Here is a 20,879-nt window from a genome sequence, read left to right on the forward strand (position 1 = left end):
GCCACCAGACTGAGTAAGGAGAAGGTCACAGTAAGCTGCCTGTCGGGCGCTAGAATCCGCCACATAACGCAAGCACTCAGGTCTCTCAACAGCAGGTACAAATACGACTCAGTCATTGTCCACGCTGGTGTAAACGACCTGAGACGTACCTCCTTGGACTACATGAAAAGAGACATTGAGGAGCTCTCTGATTATGTAGCCCAGGCAGGTATGACCCTGACCTTGAGCAGTATCCTACCTTCACCAAGAATGATGCCACAATACAGAGATAAGATGATCAGCTTTAACAATTGGCTTAAACTCTGGTGTCATTCAAAGGGGATCCAATGTCTGTCTGCCTGGGATGACATGCTGGACAATCCACGCTGCTTCGCAAGGGACGGCTTGCACCTGTCACCCCTGGGATTCCGGATATTGGCAAAGGCTCTTGCCACCCCCATAGTGCCTTTTTTAGGCAAGGCTCAAATTCTAAACCTACCACCCTAGAACGCAAAAAAGGAAAAAGCTAAGGGTAATGCTGCTCAATGCCAGAAGTCTAAATCTCAAAATGCACGCACTCGAGGCCCTTCTCAGTATGGAGAACATCGATGTCTGTGCAGTGACAGAAACCTGGTTCAAGGCTCCTGAGAGCACCCCAGCACTATCAGGTTTTACCTCTTATCATGCTCCGCCCCAAAATCCGGACAATACCAAGAAAGGAGGGGGTATCCATATTCATCAAAGACACCCACACCTCAAGACTGGTGGCAACGCACGATGCATCAAGACCATCCAGGTGCAATTAACCATAGGCAAGACTGCTCTGCAAATTGTAGCATGTTACAGGCCACCCTCACAAACTCAGGAACCTCACATGGCCTTCCTGAAAACACTAGAGGGGATAAATGTATCACCAAACACCATCATACTAGGTGACTTCAATTACCCTAATATAGACTGGGAACACTTCTCAAGCCCAAACACCCTAGCCCAAAAGTTCCTGGAATTCATAAACTCAAATGCCATGGAACAACTAGTCACCATCCCCACAAGAGGAGAAAACATACTTGATCTCATCATCACGAACATGGGAGCACAATGTTCAACACCGGAAGTATACCCCTCACTGGTGAGATCAGATCACAAACTAATCTCGCTGGAGGTCCTCATCCCACCCCCACCTGAAATAAAAAAGACCACAGTAAAGAACTTCTCGAAAGCCGACTTCACACTTCTAAAAACTAGTGTGGTCTCCTTTAAGGCCCCCGAGCCGGTGGAAAACAGTACTCAAGCCGCTGAATCACTTACAAATGCCTTCTACCAGCACCTGCAGGACTGCATGGATAGGGCAATCCCAAGCAAAACAAAGACTCTTTGTACCAAAGGCAAGCGTCCAGTCTGGTGGACCCCAGCCATAAACAAACTCTACAACAAAAGGAGGAAGCTACTACAAGATAGAGCAAAATCCTTAAAAGGTAAGACACCCTTGATCACTATAAGTAAAAAAGAGCTCTCATAAAATCATCCAAAGCAAATTTTGAGAGAAAAATAGCTAAAGACTCAAAAGACAATCATAAGGCCTTAGCTATGTTAGAAACCTGGGAGGAAACTCCCAGATATGCTCAGAACTAGTTCAAAATGATGTGAAGATTACTGATCCTACAGACATTGCCAACATACTGGCTGACAGGTTCAGTGCAAACTTCTCCCTCCCCCAAAAGGAGAGATATCTATACCAAGCGATTGCAGCCCCCAAACATCTCCAACGCCCAAGTGAGAACTGCTCTCTCCAAAGCAAAAAACACAGCATCAATGGGACCTGATGGTGTCCCCGGCTGTGTGCTCCACGAACTCAACGAGGAATTAAACCCACAGCTAGGACAGCCGTTTAATCATAGTCTTACCTCTGGATACGCACTCCAGGAGTGGCGCACTGCAACTGTGGTCCCACTTCACAAAGGCGGTGCCTCCACCGACCCTGGAAATTACCGCCCATTAGCTTGACAAGTCTTATCTGCAAAGCCATGGAGAGGATCATAATGGACCTCATAAATAAAGACATAGGGAATTTGCAGACTTTGGATCCATCCCAGTTTGGCTTTGTCAAAGGCAGATCATGCCTTCTAAACTTGGTTGACTTTTTCAAACAGTCACCAAAGCCATTGATGAGGGAAAGGCAGTCCATACAGCCTACCTCGATCTGGCGAAGGCCTTCGATACAATACCCCACTCGGGTATCATTGAAAACTCATCAGCTTAAATGTTAACCCATACATCACAAGATGGGTTGCAAACTGGCTGAGTGACAGAACCCACAGGGTCAGAGTTGCTGGCGCCATGTCAGACTCAAAGCCTGTCACAAGTGGTGTACCACAGGGCTCAGTCCTGGGCCCACTCTTGTTTGGCATCTACTTTTCCAAGTACAAGCAAACACAGGAGGGTTATGGCTGACAGAGTTTGCAAATGAGTGCAGACTGAGGGCCATAGTAGAAAACACATCTGACACAGATATCCTACAGAAGGGTCTCACAGAAACGGATAACTGGTGCCAGAGCCATGGCCTAAAGTTAAATGCCAAAAAATGCATAGTCATACCCTTCGGGAAAAACAAGGTTACCCCTTGCTACCAAATAGGTGGCAATCCACTGAGCACAGAAGAAGTTATCAGGGACCTGGGGACCCAGGTTGATAGTAGTCTGTCATTCGACACCCATGTAGCTAAAGTAGTTAGGAAGACCTTCTACATTGCCCACCTTATCATGAAGGGATTCTCATCTAGATCAAGGGAGGTCATAGTCTCCCTATACTCATCACTCATCAGACCAATGATTGAGTACAATGCCCCATTCGAATGTATCTGACCCGACACTTGCAGCAGCTGGAGAGGCCACAAAAGTTCCTCACCAAAAGGATAAAGGGTCTCAAACATCTGTCCTATGCTGCCCGACTGAAAGAACTCCAGCTCTATTCAGTCGCTACCGCTTGCTCAGAGGTGACCTTTGCCTAATATACAAGGCCATGTCAAACCCAGATTTGATGAATATGCTTCACCTCAAAAATCTAGATCCGCCAGAGCCACAAGGGCGGAGACTTAAACCTCGACACGGCTATTAATAGGACGTGCTGGAGGGATAGATTCATCACCCAAAGACTCCCTATGCTGTGGAATAAAATCCCGGTATATGTGAGGCAGAGCACCTCGCTGGCCTTGTTCAAGAGAAATCTTGACCAATGGATGGGAGATCGCAGATATACCCCAGGGATTACCTCAGTGTCACTGCTCAACAGAGGCACAGCAAAATAATGGGTATAGTTCCCCATACTAAAGGGGTGGCGTAAGCCACAAAACTATGGGCTAGGCTTGTAAATGCCCTCGGGCAGATAGCCTAGTATGAACCTATGAACCTATGAACCTATTTAGCATTTAACTTTCAAAGCACATGCAACAGCGGGAGAGAACACAGATGTTCCTCAACAGCAGAATCCAGAGCCTCAAAACTCTACCATACACAGATAGGCTAAAAGCCCTATCCCTCTACTCAGTTTCATACAGACTCTTCAGAGGTGACCTCTATCTGGCATACAAGGCGATCTGGGACCCTGCCTTGATGAGACTGCTACGTATCCACAAATCAAGCTCCACTCCAGTAACCCGCACGCACTGCCTCAACCTGGTCTGTGACATCAATAGGACTTGTTGGCTGGACAGATTTGTATCCCAGAGACTCCCCCATCTGTGGAATAGACTTCCTGTCCACGTCAAACAGAGTACCTCTTTACCCCCTTTTAAGCGCAACCTTGGATAACTGGATGGGAAACAGAAAATACATCCCTGGGATTCCATCTGTGCACCTGCTGGACAAGGGGCATCAGGTGCTGACTTGTCTAAACATGGGCTAAACTCTTGGCTAGGCTTATAAGAGCCTTAGGGCCAGTAGCTTAGTAATTTCCTATGATAAAGCTCCCTAACGTCCCTTCTACTCCTCAATCAGATTGGGATGCTTTTTCACAGGGGTTTATTATGGCCCTGATTGCACTGAGCCTTTCAGCTTCTTCTACATCACTCCCTATTCTAGTGTTCGCATGTTCTCCTCTGCAGCGTTCTGGGTCTCAGGCCCTATCTGGGCAAGTTTGGGAATCCCTTATCCTTGAAACTGATCCTGACGATTCCTCTTCTGATGAAGACTCCCTGGCATACTCCACACAGATTCCTTCCCATCTGGAGTATGCCTCTCCTGAGGAGGAGTCTAATGGGGGGATTCCCCTATTGAAGAGCTTTTTTGGGGGGGACTATTAATAAGATGAGAGAATTTTTTAAATGTGATTCCACCCAGATTTCTGGGACTCAGAAACATTATTATGAGCTTCTTCAAATGAAGCCCCTGCACCTCTTGCAGTCCCAACTGTTCTTCCAGCTTTCTTGATTGCTTTTGCTTCCACTTCTAAAAATCTTGATTTCCAAGCCCCTGCTCCCAAGAAACCTGGCAGATTTTATAAGGTCTCAGATGACTGCAAGTTTCTTTATAAACGCCCCTCTGCTGACCCAGCTATGGTGTCTATTTCCTCAGACAAAATTCTCATCTGTCTCCTTCTGCTAAGCTGCTTCCCTCTGATAAGGAGAGCAGGATTTTGGAAAGGTTGGGTAAGACGGTATATACTTCCTTCACCTTGGCAATTAGGGCTGTTAATTACCAGACACACATGTCTAAGTACTTTACTGGGTTTGCTTTTTCAGGCTTTGCGGGCTTTGTCCAAATTACCCGATTCAGAGTTTAAATCTCAGGATCTCAATCTCCTGTGTGCATCTTGTCAGGTACATAGGCATTTCATTAGGTGCAGTTATGATGCAGTGGAGGTCTCTGCTAGTGCTGCGGCCTCTGCATCTGTTCTTCATAGACATTCCTGGTTAAGGCTCCAGTTATTACCTGATGATATAAATACCAAGCTGTTTGATGCTCCTTTGGATAATTCTGCACCTTTTGATTCAGCTGCTGCAGAACTTTTCAAATTTCTGCAGGAGAAAGTAAAGGCGCTCCAAGACCTTAACCACTTGCTTCTTTTCTCAGAACCTAAATTCCATAGGAATTTTCCAGTCAAGACTTCTTTTATCAGAAGACCTGCTTGTTCTTCATCTTCAGCTTCTCCTGCATCTAGGTCTAAGAAATCTTGGAGACCTCCTCCATCAAAATCTGCTGCCCCTGCTACTCCTTCTCAGCATCCCATTCCAGCTAGACCAGGCTCATTGTGACAATCAGTCCGTTCTTCCAAGTCATACACCTCTGTTTCTACATCTTCATCTTTCCCTTTCAGTCTGGATGGAAATCACCCAGGATTCCTGGTTTTTTTTTCCATCATCCAGAAAGGTTACTTTATGACTTGGAAGACTCTTGCACCATACTTAAGAATCCCTCAACCCCCTTCCTGCCAACTTCATCTGTTTCCTCGACTATTGGCTCTGCTCTTTCACCAAGGCACAATCCATGTTGTTCCTTCAGAACAAAAAGGAAAAGGATTTTACTCCAGGATGTTTCTGTCCCAAGAAAGGGTGGTCCTTGGAGGCCTATTCTGGATCTCTTCATTTTAAACACCTTCTTGAAAATGCCTTCTTTTCGGATGCTCTCTCTGCAAACCCTTTTCCCTCTGGTTCCTACACACTCCTTCCTGGCATCTTTAGATCTCAAGGTTGCTTACCTACACATCTCCATTCACCCTCATTACAGGAAATTCTTAGTTTCTCGGTGGATTCTTTTCAGTTTTAGTTTTCTGCCTTACGTTTTGGCCTTTCCACTGCTCCAAGGATTTTCACCAAGTGTTTGGCTCCAGCTATTGCTTTTGTGAGGGTTTGAGAGATTCAGGTTTACCCCTACTTAGATGACCTTCTTTTCCTGGCCAGTACTCATGATCAACTTCAGTCAAATCTCAGTCTAGCCATTTCCTTTCTTCATAGTCTGGGGATTCACTATAAATTTCAAAAAATCCAAACTTATCCCTACTCAGGACCCAATTTTTCTGGGGTGCAGATTCAGGACAGACTTTATGATGGTTTATCTCCCTTCAAACAAGGTTCTTTCTCTTACATGCTGCATGGAGGCTCTTCTGCTTTTTCCATCCATTTAAGCCAGAGGATTCTAAAAGCTGCTCAGATTTTTGGCTTCCACAATCCCCATGCTTCCTTTTGCAAAACTACACATGAGAAAATTGCAGTGGTTTCTGAAGACCACTTGGTCTCGGCATGTAGATCCCCTAGATGTTTTGGTTCCCCTTCTCTCTTGCCTGAAAACAGAGCTCCTTTGGTGGATGCAGCAGCTGTCTCAGAAACCAAGCCTTCCTCTTCTCATGCCCCAGCCTTTTCAGTAGCTCTTCACGGACACCTCAGATCTAGATTAGGGAGCAGCCTTTGCTTCCAGCAAGGTTCTGGGTCTTTGGTCCCCTGCTCAGCAGAAGGAACATGTCAAAATCAGGAAGATGAAATCCTGAGTTTGGCTTTGCAAGCCTTTCACCCTCTGCTCCTACCAGGTCTTCTCAACATTCTTACAGACAATACCACTGTCTTTTAGTATATAAACAAACATGGAGTGGCCAAATCATACCTTCCTTGTCATCTAGCCCTCCGGGCATAGGAGCTGGCTGTCCAATACAAGGTAACTACATGATGTATACCTCCCCTCAGCTCAGAATTCAGTGGCAGATGCTTTAATCAGATCCATGACACAATCCCATGGGTAGATGCTTCACATGGATGTGTTCCTGGAACTAATTCGCAGGTGGGGTATTCCAGATGTGGATCTCTTTGACTCCCCATAGAACAGACAACTTCCTCTTTTTTGTGCCAGGGTTCCTCACCCTCAGGCTTGGAAGGTGGACGTTCTCTCTTTCTCATGGAAGGGAATGTTTCTTTATGCATCCTCCCATTCCCTCTCATTCAAAAAGTTCTGTTGAAAATTCAACAGGACATATCAAAAATCTTGTTGGTGTCTCCCTTTTGGCAAAGACAGCACTGGTTCCCTCTTCTTCTGCAGTTAGCCTGGGGCCATTACCGCAAGTTGCCTCATTAGTTGAACCTACTCTCACAGGACAAGGGATCCTTGATCCACCCACATCTGTCAACCCTTCAGCTGACTCTGTGGGTGATCAAATATTGATCTCTTTCAAGCACCTTTTCTCACAGAACTTGCTTAGGGTTTTGCAGGAGGCCAGGAAACCCAATACTAGGAAATCTTATATTTCAAAGTGGAAAAGATTTTCTATTTGGTGCCACAAAAGAAATCTAGATCCACTTTTTGTGGATATCCCAGTAGTGCTTTATTACCTGTGTGAATTGCTTAAAAGTGGTCTCTGTTATTCCTCAATGAAGTTCCACTGCTCTGCTCTGCTTGTCAGTTTGCCACTATCACCTCCTTTAGCTTCCAGACTGGAGGTTAAACTTTTTTTAAAAGGCGTTTTACATATGAAACCTACCAGGAAACCGGTACCTCCTCCTTGAGATCTCAACTATGTCTTAGAGAAGCTTATCCATGCTCCTTTTGAACCAGCAGCATCTGCTTCCCTAAAGTTTTGCACTTGGAAGACAGTGCTTCTGGTAGCCTTGAATTCTGCTAGAAGGGTTTTTGAGATTCAGGCATTGATAGCTTCCCCTTTTTTCGTGGTATTTCACAATGATGGAATGTCTTTGGGAACTAACCCATCTTTCATTCCTAATGTGGTGAATGAATTGTCACTTATTCAGTCTATTTAGTTGCCACCTGTTTTCCCTTCACCACAGTCCTCTAGTGAGAAGATTTTACATTCCTTAGATGTGCATAAGTCGGATCAACTCTTTGTGTCCTTTCACCCCAAGGCTCTGGGTTTACCTGTTTCCAAACAAAGAATTTCTTCTTGGATCTCTAAAGCCATTAAGTTTTGTTATGACTTTCATAGGAAGTCTGTACTATCCCCTGTCAGAGCTCACTCTACCAAATCTGTGGCCTCATCAGGAGCTTTCTTTAAAGGTCTGGATGCTCATTCTATTTTGGAGGCTGCTACATCTGTTCATACTTTTACTAAACATTACAAGTTGGATACAATTTCTATATCTAGGGCAGGGTTTGCTAGAGCAGTCTTACATGGCTTTGTAGAAAATGTTTCCTCACTTTCTTCCAGTGCTCCCTCCTCATCCCTAGGTTCCTCCTGAGCTTTGGCACTCTCCCATATGTAAAGAATACTGCAACACTGAATAGAAGGACATAGAATAGTTGTGTAAAATCTTACCATAACCATAGATGTCTTTCTCTTCTATGTTGCAGTATTCTGTCCCACCTGCCTTCCAGCCTACAACTTGCTCTTTCCTAGGATGACTACCTTTTCTACTTGGTTTATTTTTCCTCATGGGGCTAACTTATTCTGAGGATAGTATGTGCGGACATCCCTTTTATTGCTGATGTCAGGACCTACGTGCAACATCCCACGTACTGGCAGTAGCTATAAGCTTTTGTATACAGGCCAGACATTGGGTTGATGGTGCAGAGTACTACCCATATGTAAAGAATACTGCAGTATAGAAGAGAAGGACATTTATGGTTATGGTAAGATTTTACACAACTATTCTTCCTTGAAAGGTGTGCTTCACCTGAAACCTTCAGGGAGAGCCATTCTGCTTGTATGGAACCTCATATTTGCACTGGAAAATTAATTGAACCACCAGTCTCTGCTGATTTCAAATTCTGTACTTGGAAAACTATTTTTCCTGGTAGCTCTCACCTCAGCCCAGTTGAATCTCAGAACTATAGGCCATTATGGAAAATACCCCCTCCCTTAGTTTTCACAAGACTAGAGTGTATTTGAGGGCCAGTCCCTCCTTTATGCCTAATGTGGTAAATGAACTGTCTCACAGTCATGTCATAAGTCTTTGTTCCTTCTTCCTCAATCCATAAAACAGGGGAGAAAGGATTCTACAGTCTCTTGATATGTGTAGACAACTCAAGATTCTTCTTGGTTAAGACTAAAGATATCTGCAGGTTGGTCCAACTATGTGTCTCTTTCCAGGATTCCAAGGTAGGGGACCCAGTTTCTAAGCAAACTGTTGCTAACTGGATCTCTAAATCCATTCCCTTTTGCTGCACATAACAATGCAAAAATGGCCTTCTCCAGCAAAAGTGCATTCTACTAGAGCACTGGCCTCATCTGGAACCTTTTGCAAGGTGATTGACTCTAGAACTATCCTAGAAGCAGCTACTTGATATTCTGTGCATACCTTTACCAAATATTACAAGCAGATGCCTTTTCTAAATCCAGAGCTGCATTCGGTAGGTTAGTCCTCACTGGATTACTGGACAGTTCTCCTATTTATTTTCCAATTACCCTTTACACTTTATAAGTTTTGGGAATGACATAACAGTTTGGAATACTGCAACAGTGATCTACGAAAGGACATTGTACACTTGTTTAAGAACTTACCTTAACAGTAGATATCTGCTGATCACTGTTGCAGTATTTTTTCTCACCCTACCTTCCCCTTCTCTGTGTTTTCCTTTCTTTTCCTTATGGATCAATGGGGACCACTGTCTTTCTGCCTCTCCCCTCTTAGATGACAATTTTTGTTTGTTTCACAGGCCTGTACAGGCTTAGTGGCTTGGAGACAGTCTGAAGATTTATACTCATACATCTGCTTATGTACCCCAACGGTCATGGGCTTGCATCATATGTCAGATATATGGCTTTGTAGAAGGTTTTGGCTTTAGTATCCTGGTTTAGACATCTACTATTATGGTAAATTCTTACAGAACTGTACTATATGCTCAAGTGGAAGACATGAAAGACATGGCATGGTGCATTACTCAGTTACCAGAATCATTAGCATATTATAAAGTATTAGTGGTCCTCATGGTAGGGTACTTAGTTAAAAGCTCACATTGATAGGCTACCTAGTCAAGAACATGTCTGTTAGATGGAGAGTGTGACCACAGCATTCAGAGTAGTTTGTGCTGTGCAGTGTGGGAGAGTACGGTGGAACAGTATGACACCATCAAATGGACAGAGCAGAGATAGTTGGGTCAGCAGAGTTATCAAGTTGCTGCAGGAGGGCATATCAGTGAGATTAATTACAACAGGAAGTGGTTGGGAACAGGATGGAGTAGCTTAGGGAAATAAAATAGGAATGTAACTTGTGGGTGTGTATAGTACAATGGAGACAAGAAGAAATAAGAGGTAGGAGAGGGTAAATGCTGAAAGAATGGAAGAGCGAGGGACTATGAATAAAAGTGTTGTAGTGCTTTGTTTATTAAAGGGTACAGTATCAGAGAGAAAACGCTAAGGTAGATAATAGCCAGAGACGAGTAGGTGAGGAGAAATGGGTAGAATCAGACACTAAATAAAATGATCAACTGAAACAACTATGTCAAAATCAGTTTGAGTGATAGATGTGATAGGTAACTAATAAGGTTTGCAGATTAATTTTAGAGTTGATTGCAGCATGCTGGAGTGGTGAATAAGAATTCGTTCTGTAGTTCTCCACAGGGAACTGGGGCAAAAAAGCTGTAAAGCTGAAGACTGTCTAGACTTGACATTAATTAAAGTAAAACCCCTGCTTACTCATTGGATGATCCAAAACTTAATTTCTTCTTTTGCATTGAGACCATTTTGGGTGAGTTTCAGGCCAGCAATCATAAAATAACAAAAGGTTAAGCAAATGTGAAAAAAAACAAAACAAAAACAAAAAACAATCACAGGGGAATGGAATGTAAATATTTAAAAGGAGACCTGATCATTAAGGGATGAGAGTTGCTGCATTCTGGTTTTAGTATCTTAAACAGTAATTCAAATAGTAAATAGCCTGTAAGATGAGGAGCAACTTCAAAGAAAGTGGTATTCATCATATTGAGCACTGCTGCAGTAACCTGAGCTGTATGGGTTATATCCTGCCAAGGACATAACAGCCGGCCAGCTTCCAAAGCCTGGCTGCATTCTCAGAACTTCCCAAGAGGATGTGAATAGTAAGATTTTATTTTCTCTCTTGGATAGAGATTCACTTTTTTGTTCCTTTGCTGCAGAGGTGATCAAAAAGTGTGGTGAAATGAGTAAGTTAAATCAGGGGGAATCTAAATATTTTTGACCTACTTTTTTAATTTTCTAAGGGATTCTTTAACCCCCTCATCCAGCTTTGGCATAAAGGCAAGGGTTTCCAAAAAGAATTCAAGAACCTCCAAAACCAAGTACAGTTCAACTAGTCAGTTTGACTATTTAAAGCCCCCACCCCCCACCCCCACCCTGGCTGTCCTTTTTCCCTTCCAGAAAGTCTGAATCTCCATTTTTCTGTTTGGCAACAGATAGCTTCAGACAAATGGGTTCTGAAGATCATTCATCAAGGTTCTAGATAGCAGTGAGAGGATATTCCTAGTTGCAGGCAGGTTATTCCTTATCTGCCAGACCAGACTCTTTTTATTTCCACCTGTCCTTCATTACATGCTGTTCCAGGGTGTAATAGAGTCAGTTCCTCCTTCCCAAGTTGGGAAGTGTTTTTCTTCAAGTATGTTTTTATTTCCAAAGAAATGCTTGCTTTGATCAAGGCACTGAACTCTCTGAATCATCTTTTGTCCCCAGGACTTCTTCATGTTGTTTCAGACAATACCTCCATCACGTGGTACATCTTTAAACAGAGGGGATCCAGGTTGTACCCTCTTTGCAGACTAGTCTCACTCTACAGCCATTCTTTGTTCCATCAGAGCAATATTGTGTGGCAGACAAGCTGAACAGGACAGGGCAGACCTCCACATATGCAAACTAGATCAAGGGGTCTTGCCAGATTTTATACATATGTGGGGAGTTCCTCTATTAGACCCAATTACCTCCTCTCTAATTAATCAGTTTTCTGCTCCAAGACTGCATGCTAGAAGGCCTGGAAAACAGATGCCTTTTTCTTTGACAGAATTGTTCCCGAGTACTTTTCTACCTTTTCCACTGATATCCAGGGTACCTTTGAAGATTCAGAAGGAACCCTCAAGATCTTTACGGTGACTCCCTTCCTCGCCAGTCAGCAGTGGTTCTCCCTTCTTTTGGAAATGGCCAGGGGGTACTACCACAAGTTTCCTCTCAGAATGGATGTACTCACACAAGATCAGGGGTGTTTGATACATTCCAACCCCAATCAATTTCATCTGACTGCATGGATGATATGGTCTTATTTTCCTATAGACACCAGTTTACTGAGGACATGCAGCTGCTAGTAATGTAAACAAGAAAGCATTTTACTAGAAAGTCATATATATGCAAATGGAAAAGGTTTTCTAGTTGGTGCCAGCAACATAACCATCACCCATTCAGGGCTAGTTGTTCTCTGGTTTTACAATATTTGTCTGAGTTACTTTTGATGGCCTTCCTTACTCCTCCTTCAAGATTTATTTATTGACTATTTCAGCATGACTGCCAATGGATCCTCCTCTTTAAAGGTTTTTTCATGTCAGAATGTTTTTGAAAGGGGTTGTACTTAAAAGACTTCAAAGAAAACCAGTGGCCCTTCCTTGGAATCTTAATTTTGTGATAGAGAAGCTAACACATGCTTGATTTGAACCAGCAAATCAGACTGACTTGAAGTTATTTACATAGGTTCATAGGTTCATACTAGGCTATCTGCCCGAGGGCATTTACAAGCCTAGCCCATCGTTTTGTGGCTTACGCCACCCCTTTAGTATGGGGAACTATACCCATTATTTTGCTGTGCCTCTGTCGAGCAGTGACACTGAGGTAATCCCTGGGGTATATCTGCGATCTCCCATCCATTGGTCAAGATTTCTCTTGAACAAGGCCAGCGAGGTGCTCTGCCTCACATGTACCGGGATTTTGTTCCACAGCATAGGGAGTCTTTGGGTGATGAATCTATCCCTCCAGCACGTCCTATTAATAGCCGTGTCGAGGTTTAAGTCTCCCCCTTGTGGCTCTGATGGATCTGGATTTTTGAGGTGAAGCATATTCATCAAATCTGGGTTTGACATGGCCTTGTATGTTAGGCAAAGGTCACCTCTGAGCAAGCGTAAGCGACTGAATAGAGCTGGAGTTCTTTCAGTCGGGCAGCATAGGATAGATTTTGAGACCCTTTATCCTTTTGGTGAGGAATTTTGTGGCCTCTCCAGCTGCTGCAAGTGTCGGGTCAGATACATTCGAATGGGGCATTGTACTCAATCATTGGTCTGATGAGTGATGAGTAAAGGGAGACTATAACCTCCCTTGATCTAGATGAGAATCCCTTCATGATAAGGTGGGCAATGTAGAAGGTCTTCCTAACTACTTTAGCTACATGGGTGTCGAATGACAGACTACTATCAACCTGGGTCCCCAGGTCCCTGATAACTTCTTCTGTGCTCAGTGGATTGCCACCTATTCGTAGCTAGGGGTAACCTTGTTTTTCCCGAAGGGTATGACTATGCATTTTTGGCATTTAACTTTAGGCCGTGGCTCTGGCACCAGTTATCCGCTTCTGTGAGACCCTTCTGAAGGATATCTGTGTCAGATGTGTTTTCTACTATGGCCCAGTTTGCAGTCATCTGCAAACTTTGTCAGCCATAACCCTCCTGTGTTTGCTTGTACTTGGAAAAGTAGATGCCAAACAAGAGTGGGCCCAGGACTGAGCCCTGTGGGACACCACTTGTGACAGGCTTTGAGTCTGACATGGCGCCAGCAACTCTGACCCTGTGGGTTCTGTCACTCAGCCAGTTTGCAACCCATCTTGTGATGTATGGGTTAACATTTAAGCTGATGAGTTTTTCAATGATACCCGAGTGTGGTATTGTATCGAAGGCCTTAGCCAGATCGAGGTAGGCTGTATGGACTGCCTTTCCCTCATCAATGGCTTTGGTGACTGTTTCGAAAAAGTCAACCAAGTTTAAAAGGCATGATCTGCCTTTGACAAAGCCAAACTGGGTTGGATCCAAAGTCTGCAAATTCCCTATGTCTTTATTTATGAGGTCCATTATGATCCTCTCCATGGCTTTGCAGATAAGGCTTGTCAAGCTAATGGGCCGGTAATTTCCAGGGTCGGTGGAGGCACCGCCTTTGTGAAGTGGAGAACATGTTGGAGAACATACTGAGTCCCGTGACTTCTGCAAGAAATTTATTTTGAGTTACAAGCTTTTATGGTGAGTAAATCCAATCTCATTTTCCACAGAGACGGGGTTTCTTTGAGAACTAATCCTTCTAAGTGGTATCCGAGTTTGCTTTAAGCCAAACTATCCATTCCCCCATTTTCTTTACTGATCTTAAAAATGAGGGAGAAGGGATAATCCATACCTTGGATGTCCACTGACAACTCAGGCACTATCTTGACAGAACTAAATCTTCTTGTGAAGGTAGTTGGATTCTAGAAGTGTTCTGGTCAACCTGGTCCTCTGTACATACTTTTACAAAGCACTATAAGCTTGATTCCTTCTCCAGGTCTAGATTGGGCTTTGCAATGACCATTGCCCTGGGGCTCCAGGACACTCTTCCTTCCACCTCCAAAATGTTGTAAGCTAGGGTAGTCTACCGATATGACTAAGGCTACTGCAGCAGTAATCAGTATGATGAACATAGCACAGTTGTGTAAGTAAACGTACCATAACAGTAGATGTTCGAATGATCACTGCTGCAGTAGCTGCTCCCTCTATCCCCCTTATTTTTTGGTTTGTTGTTTATGCCAGGATGTGGTTATTTATTTATTTTTTTTTGTTTTATCTAGTATTGTCCTTTCAGGGCTCAGCCTCCCTCTCACTCTCTCTGTGGCAGGAAAGCTCTGAAGGGTTTGGTGCCCAAACCTGTATTTTAGTCAACTCAGCTTGAGCTGCCTGACAGTTTGGACACGTGGAAGGTGCCCAGTAGCTTTTGAAGCTCTCTGGCTGTTTTATTCTTGACAGGATATAACCCATGTATCATCATGAGCTCAGTCACATTACCCAGTACTGTGGGGGAAACTAACAGTATCCCATATTAAATAGACTTTTTCCACATGTCCCTTATGAAAATTTGTGATCACTCATCCAGTCATTCAGACAGGCATTAAAGGTCACTAGGGAAGTATTGTGCTTGATAGTTAAGAACAGCCTATTCCAGAAACAGTTTATACATTGTGTTTGGTATCTGTTCAGCTATTTGATGGTGTTGATGTAGTAACAAAGGTTTAGTTCTCGAGAATGGATGGTTTCTTTGCCTCTGGTTTTAGCTAGTTGAAGGAGTTCAAAGAGTGCTGGTTCTTTCATAGCATGGAAAGTCAAGCAGAAATTACCCCTCAGGAGTCTGTATGACACTTTGTAGAGGAACAGGACTTTTAGTCTAAGGATCCTGAGACGTGAGATTGTTTTAGTGAGGAAATCTTGAGCTGGTTTAGATACTTAGCGAGATGCATGTCAAAGGGTGCATTATAGTCAATGATGGGCCTAATAAGGGATGAATACAGTAAGACTATAACAACTTTGATTTTTGAAGAGATACCACAAAAGATATGTTCTGCAATGCAGAAGGATTTTCTAATCACCACAGAGAAGTGGGAACAAATGAGTATCTGATCAGGGAGAGGCTTGACACAAAAACTAACTAAAAAAAATGTTTTGCTGCTAAAGGTTCATTGGTTATAATACTTCCTCCCCCTAGTGTAACCATTTTAGTCCGATTCATGCCTGTTAAGAGGAATATGAGAGCTTTATGAGTAATGTAGCTGTCTGCATCTGGCTCTAACCTTATGACTTTTCTGTACCTTGTTCACAATTTCATTAACTGGTTAATTTGGGTAATGCTATATGGTCTGCATTCCATTTTATAAACTCATTTTTTCCTGCAGTCAGAATGAGCCTAATGAGCTGTAATTTGAGTTGCATTTTTATTTTCTCTCTCTCCCTTGCCTTTTTTTTTTTGTTACACTTTGCTTTTTAAATTAGACTGTGGCATTCTACTTCTCCACAGAATATTATTACATTATTAATTGGTGCTTTTTTGAAATTCTGAGGACCAAAATTGCAGTTCTCTAAAGAAAATAACTACAAGTATAAATCTTGATTGTTATATACAAAGTCTAGAGTATTCTCCCTGCTGTAGTATGCAGTAGTTAGTATATATATCCTGAGGCTGTCACATAGCTTTAATTCTGCTTACTGTGGATCCATCCCTATTACCAGTTTTGGTGTACTGTGTATTGACTGTAGCACTTTCACTGTAGGATGGTGTGCATTACCATTTGCTGTGCTTGTGGTCTCCACCATGGCATAGTTAACTGATTTGCAGTCCCACAGCACTTCCCTTGTTTATAGTTGTCCCATCAAGAATGGAGGATGTACCAGTGGTTGCTCAAATCTCTCTCTTTGGCCCTTGGGATACTAACTCTTACTCAACCCATATTGCCAGTATTATTGTCCCTGTGCTTCATTAAAGAGTAATAAAATAGTAATAACTGTTCAGCTGAAAAATATTTGCAACAGACAGATACGCTGTAGTTGCCATGATGAGATCTCTTATAATAGAAGCCTCTGAAGTTGGAATTTTCACTTTCCAAATGTGTATTGACTTCAAAAGTTGATTTTCATTAAGTCTGGCAGTATTGATGAGTAGAACTTTGAGCTGGTACTGAGTTCATCATGTCATGGCTTTAAGTCAGTCAGTCTCCATTCGACTGATTTGTGACTGTGAGCAAGTCAGTCAACCAGCAAAAGTTCATGGGATGGCTCAGAAAAGATACACCTGTATCTAGTAGGCTTATCTGGCTAAGAAAAAATAATATAACAGATTGCAAGGCGGCAGAGTCCCTGTTTTCTTCAGGAGTGTGAGAGAGGTTACCCTCAAGAAAAACAAATAAATGTTGGTCCTTCTTGGTTTTGATGACAGTTTTACTGCCGGTTTGGCTGGGTAACTTGTGCTTCTGTGAACTGGTTGTCTGTACATAGTCATATAGCCAGTAGCAATGTATTTGTACTTATTTTGGTTGTATTTTTAATTTTCAGAATTGGATGAAATGCTAACTGCTATTGTTTTTTGTCATGGTGCCCGATTTTACTTTCTCCAGGCACACATACATGTATCATTGGTGCACAAACCCGCATGTATCCACTGGTTGTTGCCCTTCAAACATTGCCTCTGCACAGGTTTTTGTGTGCAACAAATGTCAGGTCAACAGCTGCTTGGAGAAAAGAGAGAAATGAAGTGCTTCTTTGCGTATCTGTAGCCATGTCTTGAAATCACATTGCTGTCACCATATTTTCTTATAACACTGTTTACTGCCACCTTTCTGGTTGTATTGCTGTTAGTAGTGCAGTTCTGTTTTTTCCACTTAACATGGGTTATTTGCCTTGTTCTAAACCCGTACTCCATTATGAGTTTAACAGAACTGTGCATAAAGTCTTGTTTGATTTGCACTGTGTTATGGCAGTTATGTACTTCTGGCTTCCATTCCTCACCTGAAAGCTAGTAAGTAGTCCACACCTAGGGCAGCTTACAATGCAGATGTAAACAAGTAGGATCTGTCACTGAAAACATGCCCTCCTCCCCCCCAAACTAATTTCTTTGGATTCCTGAGGTGTTATATTTACCATGTGCTTTTGCACATCAAAGCATACTCCAGTAGAGTTGTATTGGGGAGGATTCTAGAGTCAGTAAGTAATCTGTTTACCACCATTACCGCTAGAGATCTGAAATACTAATGAAGCAAATGCTGTCAAATTTGGATGTCACTGTTTCTTTACAGAGTAGTGCACTTTTAGAAAATAGGGCATTCTGTAGGCACATGAATTGACAAAAGCACTTGCCATGCGCGTCACTGCAATTGTTGTGCTCAAGGCAGTATACCAAACAGCAGTCCATTAGTTTGCAAAGCATATTATTAGAATGTCTTGTGCTAGCTAGCATTCTGAAGTGAACACTTCAATAAATGGAATCTTGTACGTGGTAGTTAAGGGTGACATTTGATTGCTTAACTATTTAAACCATAAACGCATATGATAGTCCAGTATTGGTAGTTTGACATATTTTGCTTTGTGACAGATTATCATTAAAAATGCATATTATTTCTTGTTTACAGACAATTATCTGGCAACTATAATGGGTTCATGTACCACAGTGTGCCCTCCTGAAAACAAGGAGGTAAAAGGAGAAAAAAATGGCCTGAAATGTGAAAAGTGTAATGAGCCTTGTCCCAAAGGTAAGTAATTGCATAGCATTTCGTACCAGCTTTTTGCCTCAGATGGAAGCAGTTATGCAATGCAGCAGCCTTGAGAACTGGGACACAGAAACAAAAATGCTACTGCAGAAATGGAAAAAAAAGGCATAAGTTAATGTTACCACAGGTGCAGTAGTACTAGGGGTGGACTTTGGATCTGAAAAACAAAAGCTTAGAATTTCATCACTTGCAGTGTCTATATGCAGTTATGTTTGCATAGCATTTACTTACCCTTTTAGACACTTTATATTCATACTTTTTTTTTGTTAACCAGTGGAAGAAATGGAAAGTGGTGCTAGCAGAAAAACTTAAAAAATTGTCTAACTCTGCTGCAGACAGAAAAATGTCCATTTATTTATTTGAAGGCCAGGGGCTAGATGTTCATCGTGTTACACTGCTGCAGTCATTACACTTGAGTTATCCTGCCGTCAGGCGGTCCCGCAGTCGGCCAGAGTTCCAAAGTCTTGGTCCGGCATCGGTTGCTGTCGCTTCTTCCCTGACGTCAGTGCGCCAGGGGTATATAAGATGATTCCGACGCCATTTTCTTCAGTCTTTCTTGCTGTGCGGTGCCCGAAGCAGAAGCAGTTCGCAAGTGCCGGTCGGCCGACTCCTGAGATTTTCGAAGTCGAATTTCAGATCCAGAGTCTTCAATAAAGCTAAGTAACCGTTGGGGAAACTTTTTTCTTGCCTCAGACTGATGTCAGAAAATTTAGTAATTGTATTTCTTGTGGGAAGCAAATACCTCATAAGGACTTCCACTCTTACTGTATTCCATGCCTAGGCCCTAATCACGACGTCACTAGTTGTCGGTTTTGTGCTAGATTTAACAAACGCACTATAAAAAGACGTTTTGATTTTGCTTTGCACTACTTTGGCCGAAGGTTCAATTATACTATGCCGTCGGATCAACCAACGACCGCAATACCGAAAAAACACAAGGACAAGGATAAAGACAGGCATCCGAGGTCCAAAACCGACGACGAAACTTCTTCTAGGCCAGTCGCCGGTTCGCGGGTTCACAGTGAGGCGCTTTCGCAGCCCCTGACACCCGCTACCTCAGAGCCACAGGCCGCCTCTGACTCCCACGTGGAGACAACTAGGCCTCTGGAAACTCAGGGTATTGGGCCTTCGGAAATTAATCCCTCAGATGGGTCTGGAGCCGCTGAGCAGGCATCGGCTTCTGAGGGTGTTTTCAGACCTTCACAACTTACCATTAAAACAGCAGCCAAGACAAAAGTACCATTAAAGGCAAAGAAACAAGTACAGCATTCTCCTGGACAGTCCTCCATGCCTCAGAAACAGATGCTTAAAATGGCCGAAGACCTCATTACTCTAATCAGGGGTTCCCACCTCCCTCCAGAGAAAAGGCCTAGGCAGGATACAGACTATGATTCATCTGATCAGGTTTCCATTTCCTCTGATTCCTCTTCAGACCAAGGATACTCTCTACCCCCCTATGAGGACTCTGATGCTGAAGAATCTATCCCTTCAGCCTCTCCTCCAGAGGATTATTCATTTGGGGAAACTTTACATACCATGAGGGAGCATTTCCATTGGGAAAGTCAGGACTCAGAATCCAAGAAAAGGCTCAGGGATTTCCTTTTATTGCCTCAGCACAGGCCCTTGGCTGTTCCGCCTGTGCTAGATATTGTGGATGATGTGTTTTCTGAATCCAGCTTATCTCCTGATTCTTTGCCCCCTGCACCAGCCAAGCCAGATAGATATTATAGAGTCCCAGACTCTCACAAGTTTCTTTATAAAAACCCTTTGGCTGATCCAGAAACTATTTCCCAGGGTCCAAAAGGGGTTAAGGCTTCCATTGCAAAAAAATCCAGTACCCTCTGACAGAGATTCCAGAGCTGTGGATAGATGGGGGAAGAAAGTATACACTTCTGCAACTTTAGCAGTAAGAGCTTTAAATTGCTAGTTTCACATGCTTAAGTACCTGGATATTCCGAAATTCAAAATGTTGACATTACAGCAGCTTCTACCCATGCTGGGCAAGACGGCTTGGCTTGTTACTCGGGACCTCAAAGAGGCATACCTGCATGTCCCTATCAGACAAAATTGCAGAAGATACCTCGGTTTCAAAGCTGGTACAATGCACTACCAATTCTCTGCACTGCCCTTTGGCTTATCTACTGCACCCAGGGGCTCCACAAAGTGCCTGGCACCAGTAATTGCATTTTGCAGACAAAAAGGAATTCAAATATATCCATACCTGGACGACTGCCTCATTCAAGCAGAGACAAATGACATACGTCTACAGCATCTGGCATTTGTAAAAAGGTTGCTAATTTCTCTAGGGTACACAGTAAACGAAAAGAAGTCAAAACTGGTGCCCTCACAACAGATTATATTCCTGGCTGCCAGCTTAAATACAATGGCCCAGATGGCTTACCTCACACTAGACAAACAAGTTCAACTAACTCAATATTTTCAACTACTGGCAAAAAGTCCCGTCTCCCTGCAAGAGAAATTCTGCAGGCCCTGGGATTCATGGCATCCTGCATACTACTAATACCATATGCCAGACTGCATACGAGGAAATTACAATGGTACCTAAAAAGTGTTTGGACTCAACACTCTCACAGTTTAGAAGCAGTAATACCAATGATTCCCTGCCTACAACAGGAGTTTCGATGGTGGGCACAGGCATGTCACCTAAACAAGGGCCAACCTTTTACCCTACCCACAGCCAGGCAGACTCTAACAACAGATGCTTCGGATTACGCCTGGGGAGCACACATGGCAAGAAAAT

The 20,879-nt window shown here is 43.2% G+C and overlaps 1 protein-coding gene across 1 annotated transcript in view; it reads left to right on the forward strand.

Moving 5' to 3' along the window:
* ERBB2 (erb-b2 receptor tyrosine kinase 2) overlaps positions 1-20,879 on the forward strand; it is a 2,110,185-nt gene that overhangs the window by 723,902 nt on the left and 1,365,404 nt on the right. The window contains exon 9 of the mRNA XM_044071955.1: positions 17,981-18,100. Within this exon, the coding sequence (XP_043927890.1) occupies positions 17,981-18,100 (120 nt within the window). The remainder of the gene's footprint in view (positions 1-17,980; positions 18,101-20,879) is intronic.

This window comes from Protopterus annectens, chromosome 5.part0 (assembly GCF_019279795.1).
Source record: "Protopterus annectens isolate FY-2018-M chromosome 5.part0, PAN1.0, whole genome shotgun sequence".
Lineage (NCBI taxonomy): Eukaryota > Metazoa > Chordata > Ceratodontiformes > Protopteridae > Protopterus > Protopterus annectens.